Source organism: Charadrius vociferus, unplaced genomic scaffold (genome assembly GCF_000708025.1).
Source record: "Charadrius vociferus isolate BGI_N301 unplaced genomic scaffold, ASM70802v2 scaffold1708, whole genome shotgun sequence".
In the NCBI taxonomy this organism is placed as follows: Eukaryota; Metazoa; Chordata; class Aves; order Charadriiformes; family Charadriidae; genus Charadrius; species Charadrius vociferus.
The window spans coordinates 5,505-13,442 of record NW_009649760.1 but is presented as its reverse complement, the minus strand read 5'-3'; the positions used below and the strand labels follow the sequence as shown (position 1 = coordinate 13,442).

At 57.5% G+C, this 7,938-nt stretch overlaps 1 protein-coding gene across 1 annotated transcript in view; it reads left to right on the top strand.

Annotated features, from left to right (window-relative positions):
• Nucleotides 1-911: 911 nt before the first annotated feature.
• MXD1 (MAX dimerization protein 1) overlaps nt 912-7,938 on the top strand; it is an 8,241-nt gene continuing 1,214 nt past the window's right edge. The window contains exons 1-3 of the mRNA XM_009890873.1: nt 912-925; nt 4,281-4,310; nt 7,275-7,389. Of these exons, the coding sequence (XP_009889175.1) occupies nt 912-925; nt 4,281-4,310; nt 7,275-7,389 (159 nt within the window). The remainder of the gene's footprint in view (nt 926-4,280; nt 4,311-7,274; nt 7,390-7,938) is intronic.

The window sequence follows — 7,938 nt, the reverse complement described above, 5'->3', positions numbered from 1 at the left end:
CCGGATCCAGTGAGGTCCTGCCATCGCTGGGATTGTGGCAGGGCTGGGGGGGACCCTCCTGTCACCAAGTTCCCAGATCGGATAAGGTGCTGCCATCGCAGGGCATGTGGCAGGGCTGGGGACACTCCTGTCACGGGGCGACTGAGCCCAGTAAGGTCCTGCCGTCACGGCACGCCTGGCAGCGCTGGGGGGGACCCTCCTGTCACCGCCGCTCGGATCTGGTAGGATCCTGCCATCATGGGGTGCTGGCAGGTCTGAGGGACCCTCTTGTCACCAAATTACCAGATCGGATAAGGTCCTGTTATGGCAGGTCATGTGGCAGGGCTGGGGACACTCCTGTCACGGGTGGTAAGGTCCTGCCATCCCGGCACGCCTGGCAGCGCTGGGGGGGACGCTGCTGTCACCAAGTGCCTGGATTGCGTAAGGTGGTGCCATCGCAGGGCGTGTGGCAGGGCTGGGGACCCTGCTGTCACGGGGTGACTGAGCCCGGTACGGTCCTGCTGTCACAGGGTGGTGGCAGCGCTGGGGGGGACCCTCCTGTCACCGGGTGCCCGGATCTGGTAGGATCCTGCCATCACGGGGTGCTGGCAGGGCTGGGGGACCCTCCTGTCACCAAGTGCCTGGATTGCGTAAGGTGGTGCCATCGCAGGGCGTGTGGCAGGGCTGGGGACACTCCTGTCACGGGGTGACCGAGCCCGGTAAGGTCCTGCCATCACGGCACGCCTGGCAGCGCTGGGGGGGACCGCCAGCTCGGGCTCTGCCACAACCACAGCCCACCCGCCAGCCCCACGGTCCCCCACCGCCACCCCATCTCCATCAAGAGATTCCTATCGGCATCCCCAAATTCGGATCACGGCGGGGCGGGGTCTCTCCCGAACATCCCCGCGAGACGTGAGGGGAAACCGCCCGTCATGGGCGAACATGGGTAGGAAACGTGCAACGGTCTGACGTGGCAGATGGGTTCACTGAAGGGAAGGTGGAAGTTGGACTTTTGATTTCAGGCTCGGCTTACGCCGAAGCTTGGGAAGTGAAACTGCTCTCCCTCCGCGAGCATCCTGCGGAAAAAAAGCAAGATTTTTCTAAAACACTTTTTGGGCGAGCGCAGGGAATCGCTCAGGTTTTGTTCCACGCCTAATTTAAACCGCCTAGTCCTGCTTTCCTTCAAAAAAAGCAAATTCCATAATTATTCTTCCTGAAAACCGTGCAGAGCCTCATCGCAGGTTATTCCTTGCTGATGTTGAACACGCAAGTCCCACCAGTGTGGGTTTGGGGTCTTTTTTTTTTAGGGGGAGGCAGTATTTAATTACACCTCCCCAGCCCATGGATTAATCGCTTAACTCTCCCACATCTCGTTTTATTTGCTCCCTCTTTTATACAACAGCAATTGCCACCTCGGCGCCGCCGCTCGTATCACGGTGCAAACTGGAGTCACCGCGGGGATTATTTTTTTTTTTTTTTCTTTCGTGGTTTATTCGGGCACTTTTAATAACGTTAAAATCACTTTGGCATCCTCGAGGTGAAATTAACAGCTGAGTTTCGGGAGGGCTGACTCCGGAATGCCGGGATGCGCACACCCAACCCCTCGAAACGGCGATGGGGGAAACGTCATCGGGCAGAGCAAAGGCTGAGCAGGTTCATCCCGACACGTCACCGGTGGCCGATGGCTTCCTTTCTCCCTGGCTTATTTTGGGCTGTTTGCCCAGGGCGGAGCGAGGCAGCGATGTCACCAGATATGTCACCTTTTCCTGGTTGGGAGCAAACTCAAACTCTGCGTGACACGGTGACAGCTGACCTTTGATAGCTGCTGTGACAACAAATCACCGCCCGGAACGCCCCGTGAGTTTTGTTCGCACTCTGAATCGGGGTGTCTCCCCAAGCCGGGGCGTTTCCGTCTCCTCCCGCCCCGGGGTTTCGGGGCCGCCAGGTTCCCGTTAGGGGAGGAGAAGGCAACTTGAGGTCTCTCTCTGGGTCTCCTCTCAAGGGAGGCTCCGAATGAGTTCATGGGTGTTTTGTCGCGCCCACTCCGTATTTCCTTTGCGGTAGATTGGAGCTTGTTCATCGCTTAAGGCGAATCGCAACAGCACCACAAAGGTCTGCGCGGTGTTAAAAAGAGAGCGGGCAGCTGCAGCGCCTGCCGTTACCTTCTTTTTTGTTATGGTCCGCAGAAGACGGTGTTTCGAAGGCAGCGCTGGCGTTCATCTGAAGTTTTGGGGCTGAGAGGCGAAGTTTTCGTTAGAGGGAGGTGCGATCAGCGACTCGGTGGGGGTGAAAGTGCTCAGAAAAGGGTGCGGGGACACGGGGCGAAGTGGTCTGCCAGCCCCGGGGTGACGCTGCGGTCCCCTCGCATCCCCTCTCCCCCTGATTTCAATCCAAAATTGAAATCCATCAACTGAGGAACCTTTTTCTCAGTATTATCAATTATGGATGGAAAAGGAAAAAAACCAAACCTTGTGCTAAGGACCCTGAAACCAAGCTGCAGAAGAAGGAAGGGATTTTTTTAATTAATACAAGTGTAGCGGTGATGAGAGCCTTCGTCTCTGTCAGCGCCGATGCTCAGAAAGCGTTTGGCTTATTTCCCGCCCCAGGGAGAGCTCGGGCTCGCCCCAGCCCGTCGCCTCGCGGGAGGTTTGCTAGCGCTGTGGCGAAGGGTTCGGTGTAAAACACAGGATTTTTACCCAGAAAAAAGGAGTTTAATGGAGAGATCTGGTGGGAGCCGAAGCCCCGAGTCCTTCCCGGCTGTTTGCAGGTGGCTCGGGAGAACTCGCCGTTCCCCTGCGTGTCGGCATAACGCCCGGCTGTTGAAGGGAGAAACATCTCCACGGGAATCGAATGGTTGTGGAGTCGGTGCTCTCCTGTGAGCGGGATGCTGACCTTTGGGAGCGGATTGCTTCAACCGGCACCACCGGAAAGCAAAAAAAAGAAGGAGCTGGGCTGTGATGAGTCTCCTTAGAAAGACAGGAGGGCTGCGATGGCTCCCTGGGCGACAGCGATCCATCGCGAGACACTGCCGGTGTCGGTGGCATCCCTTCTTTTTCCTTCGGCGTCGGAGCCTGGGGGCTTTCAGGTAGCCGTCCTCATCCGAACAGCCTGTGGGTTTTCCATGTTTGTAGTTTTTCAGGCATGTAACAACATTTTTCCTGAATTCAAGTGGCCTCTCAAGCTTTTGAGGGGAGCCCGGGCAGGGAAGCGGCTCTTCCCTAAGTGTCTGTCCTGGTGTGAGGGGCAGCGTGGCCTCGTGTGGCTGCTGCGGGTTTCGACGGAGAGAAAATAAGTCTTAGCTTGTTTTCTGCCCTTTCTTAGCTTCGTCGAAATTAGGAGCTTCAGGGGAATTTGCACACGGACGTAAGGCCCGCCTGGGTTTCATCATCGCCTTTGGCATCTCTCATTCGGAGCTGCTAACTTGTTGTTGGACGCGGGGAATCTTCTCTTTACTCGTCGCCTTCCCGACAGCTCGTTCCGCTTTTGCAGAGAGATGACCGGCTGAGCCGCGGAGACTTTGGGGGCTCTCGCCCCGGTCCCCATCTTGCATGGCGGGAGTGTTCTGAGCTGGTTTGGGGCTCCCAGCGCGAGACACGACCTCTTGGATGCCGCACAACCTTCAAAAAAGCCGTGTGTTTTCCCCGAAAGTGGCGCCGAGCACCTGAGCTGTCGGCCCCCGGCTCTCTGCTTTACCTGCCGAGAATTACAGATCCTCCTCTTGCTTTCTCTGCCCTTCTTGTGTGAGAAATCTTTTTTTTTTTTAAAAAAAAAAAAAAAAAAAAGCTCTCCGGAGCACCTGCGCTGCCCGAAAACCCACTTTCTCTCCGATAGAGGCTCGATTGCAGGTTTGTGTTGCGATGGAGCAACTTCCCTCCCGCTGCCCGGAGATCAGCCCTTCGCCCGCAGCGTGCGGCGGCTCTCAGGACTGCTGCTTCCCCTTCGCTCCCACGAGCCCAAAGAGTGCTGGATTTTGGGTGGTGTCCCCTTCTCTGACATCGTGGCACTGGAACAACTGCTTAATCCTAGTCCTAATTATAAAACTTGCACCTCTCCGCATTAAAATCTTCTCTCGGGGTTCAGCTGGCCCTTTTTATTGCCATTTATCCGGCAATTTCTCCCTTGTGCCGGGTCGTCTGCATCCCCTTTGCCATTTTCGCTATCCCCGAGGTACCGAGCGGCTCGGAAAGCCCTCGAGGTTGGCAACTTTTCCGGGGAGCGTTTACTAAAACCCACGTGTTAATCCTAATTGCGGTGTACCTACTCGGATGGAGGAGTTAATAACTTGTTCTTTCTTTTTTCAGGTCGACGCACAATGAGATGGAAAAGAATAGGTGAGTGTTGGAATCGGGAGGAGACGCGTCTGGGCGGATCGCTGCTTTTCTGGGTGTTGGGAATTGGTGTTGGGGAACTGAGGTAGTGTTGAGGTGGGGAGCGGGGGGCAAAGGATGGGACGGCTGGATAACGTGGTGAGTGAGGACGTTCCTGATGTTGCCCAAGGTGAGTGCTTGGACTTGAATCGTAGAATCACAGAGTGGTTTAGGTTGGAAGGGACCTTGAAGACCACCCAGTGCCACCCCCTGCCCTGGGCAGGGCCACCTCCCCCCAGCCCAGGTTGCTCCAAGCCCCGTCCAACCTGGCCTTGACCACCTCCAGGGATGGGGCAGCCACAGCTTCTCGGGGCAACCTGGCCCAGGGGCTCACCACCCGCACAGCAAAGAATTTCTTCCTCATTATCTCATCTAAATCTCCTCTCTATCTAAAACCGTTCCCCCTCGTCCTATCACTCTCCCAGCCTGTCCTCCCAGCAGAGGGGCTCCAGCCCTCCCAGCATCTCCGGGGCCTCCTCTGGCCCCGCTCCAACAGCTCCGTGTCCTTCTGCTGGTGGGACCCCCCGAGCTGGAGGCAGCACTGCAGGGGGGTCTCCCCAGAGCAGAGCGCAGCAGAGGGGCACAATCCCCCCTCGCCCTGCTGGCCACGCTGCTGGGGATGCAGCCCGGGGTGCCGGGGGCTTTCTGGGCTGCGATCGCACATTGCTGGCTCATGGGGAGCTTCTCACCCACCAGTACCCCCAGGTCCTTCTCCTCAGGGCTGCTCTCCAGCCTTTCTCCACCCAGCCTGGAGTTGTGCTTGGCATTGCCCAAACCCACGTGCAGGACCATGCACTTGGCTTTGTTGAACTTCATGAGGTTGGCATGGGCGCACCTCTCCAGCCTGTCCAGGTTCAGAGAGAACTCTGATTAGTTGCGACAGAGCGGTGCAGGTTTTGTGGTCCGACTGAAAGACGGCTCTGTGTCCTCCATCAGCTGCTCTTTTTCTCGGGGTGGCTTGGACGCCGCTCAGATCTTGCCGCGTCCTGCTGCCAGCGAAGGATTCGCCTGAACTCGGTCGGTTTATCATCTTAAGAGGCAGCGTCCCAAGGGATACTGCTTAGAAAAAGCCAGGAACGTTTATTCCTCGTTTGAAAAGAGGGAGAAAATCAGAATCGGATTACTTCAGGCTCGCCTTGAGTCCCTCTCGCCTTGCGTAGACCGGAGCCGTGTCGAAACCCCGCTGGTAACGTTGCACAAGCGAGTGCAGTAAACGCTCCGTCTTTTCCGCCCCCTTTGAACGTGGTGGAGAAACGAGCTTCTCTCTGGACAGGGACTATGCACCCCCTTCGCTCCTCGTTAGAGGTACCTTCATTGCATCGAGCTGGTGAATCTTGGCCTCGACCAAAGTTTTCTGGCTTCCCCGCGCCCCGGCACGAGGAGCAGCGTGGCTTCACACAGGGGGGGAGAGCAACAAGAAGGTGGACATCTCACGGAGCGTCAGGACGAGGGCAATGCAACGAGCCGATGGGCTCGGAAGGTCCTTTTCCCGGGAAACCAACCATTTGAGGGTTTCTTTTTCTTTAATTATTAAGAACCGGGGGGTTTTCTGGAGCTTTTTAAGCACGGCAGCACTTTGAGCTGGGCGAAGCGTGAGGGAAACACGCTTTTAGATACGCCGCACCTCTGCCTTCGAAGCGGAAACCTCAGTTTTTGACGCCGGCGTTGGCGTTGTGTAATGCAGAGACTTGTTCGGCGCTGGCCGCCGCGCTCCCCTCTGCGTAACCTCTGCTAGGCAGGGCGGGCTGGGGGTTTTTATTCCATTTATTGTTTTTTTTTTTTTTGCTGGTGCGAACAGCCAGCGTGACAGCGTGAGTTTTTTTAGCCAAGGTAGCTGAGGATTTCGATTTTGGGCTAGCTCCTTATCCGTAGATCTCACCGGTAAATGACTCGTAAGCCGGCATGGCGCGGTGGGACAGGTCTGCGCCGCTCCGGGCAGCTCTTCCTCCTCCTGCTCAGGAAAAAAAATCTTTGCAAAGTTTTCATCTTTGAGCCTGCCGGAGGTTTGGGATTCACCCGAAGAGTAAAGACGGTGTGTTTTGTTTGCGTTGTAATTCAGAAGGTGCTTTGTGTAGGCAAATGCCCATTTCCTCCCGGCGTGCCCAAAACAAGATTGGCAGGTACTTGCAAAATCCCAATTCGCAGCTGCCCCCCGTCGGTCGGGTTCGACAAAGGCGGGTGTTGCAACCGGTGCCCGAAAACGTGACCTACATCGTGGGGTTGGAGCGCCGGAACGCAAGGGAAACCAGCCCGTGATGGGAAAGTCTCGGTTATCCGCGGATAAAGGGATGTCCTCGAGGAGCCGGCGTTCCCCTCGGCAGCGGCGCGCGGGCGGTAAAGCGTTACCCTGCGTGTTAATGCCGACAAAATTTGGGGGTGATAGGGAGGGAGGGATTCCTGCAGGCTCCCGGCGGCCAAGGAGCGCGGTGTTGCTCGGGGCCGGCGTTCCCTCGGGGACCCAACTTTGTCTGGACCGGAGCCGCGTGTGCCAAAGCGATGGATGCGAAACCGGCCTGTTCCTACTAAAAATAGGGAAAGGAAGCGCTCCCAAGGGACGCGCTGGGTTCACGGCTGTCGGTGGAGCAAAGCGGTGACCACACCGCATCCCTGTGAGTGAAGCTTTTAGGGAGGAAAAAAGGCCAAAAGCGGATACCCTCACCCAAAAAGTCGAGGTCTTCGGCAGCTCCTCGCCAGCAAGCGTCCCCACAGCCCGGCAGGGTTTTGTCGGAAGCCGTAGTTGGGATTTTCGGTGAGGTCCTTTTGTCTGGCTGCAGTTTTTGCCCAGTGTATGGAAGCTGCCGGAGGGTGGGAGGGGGCCAGGGGTCGGTTCGGCTTCCAACCACCCCGATCCTCCGCGCTGGCGGGGGCGAAACGCCATTTGGGAAGTGGGTACCCGTCGGCTCAGCGTGTTGTGTGATCTCCTTGCAGGCGTGCTCATCTGCGGCTGTGTTTGGAGAAGCTGAAAGGGCAGGTACCGCTCGGACCCGACGGCACCAAACACACCACCCTCAGTTTACTAACGGCGGCCAAATTGCACATCAAGGTGAGCGCGGGCTCGTCCGGTGCCGCTGAACCCACCCGCGGCAGGAGATGCCATAAATGGGGCTCCGTCGAGGGCGACATCGCCGCATGGGGGGACGCGGGGCTTTGGGGTGTCCAGATCTTCGAGCGGGATGAAGGTAAGAGCAGGGTCAGGACATTGTTTTGTCCGGTCTGACCTGGACAGTCCGGAGAGTTGAGTGGAGAGGAATCTAATGAAGTTCAACACGGGCAAGCGTAGGGTACTGCATCTGGGGAGGGACAACCTCATGCACCAGTACAGGTTGGGGGCTGACCTGCTGGAGAGCAGCTCTGGGGAAAGGGACCCGGGAGTGCTGGGGGACAACAGGATGCCCACGAGCCAGCAGTGTGCCCTGGTGGCCAAGAAGGCCAACGGCATCCTGGGGGGCATCGAGAAGAGCGTGGCCAGCAGGTGGAGGGAGGTCATCCTCCCCCTCTGCTCTGCCCTGGGGAGGCCACATCTGGAGCGCTCTGTCCAGTTCGGGGCTCCCCGGGTCAAGAAGGACTGGGAACTGCTGGAGAGGGTCCAGCA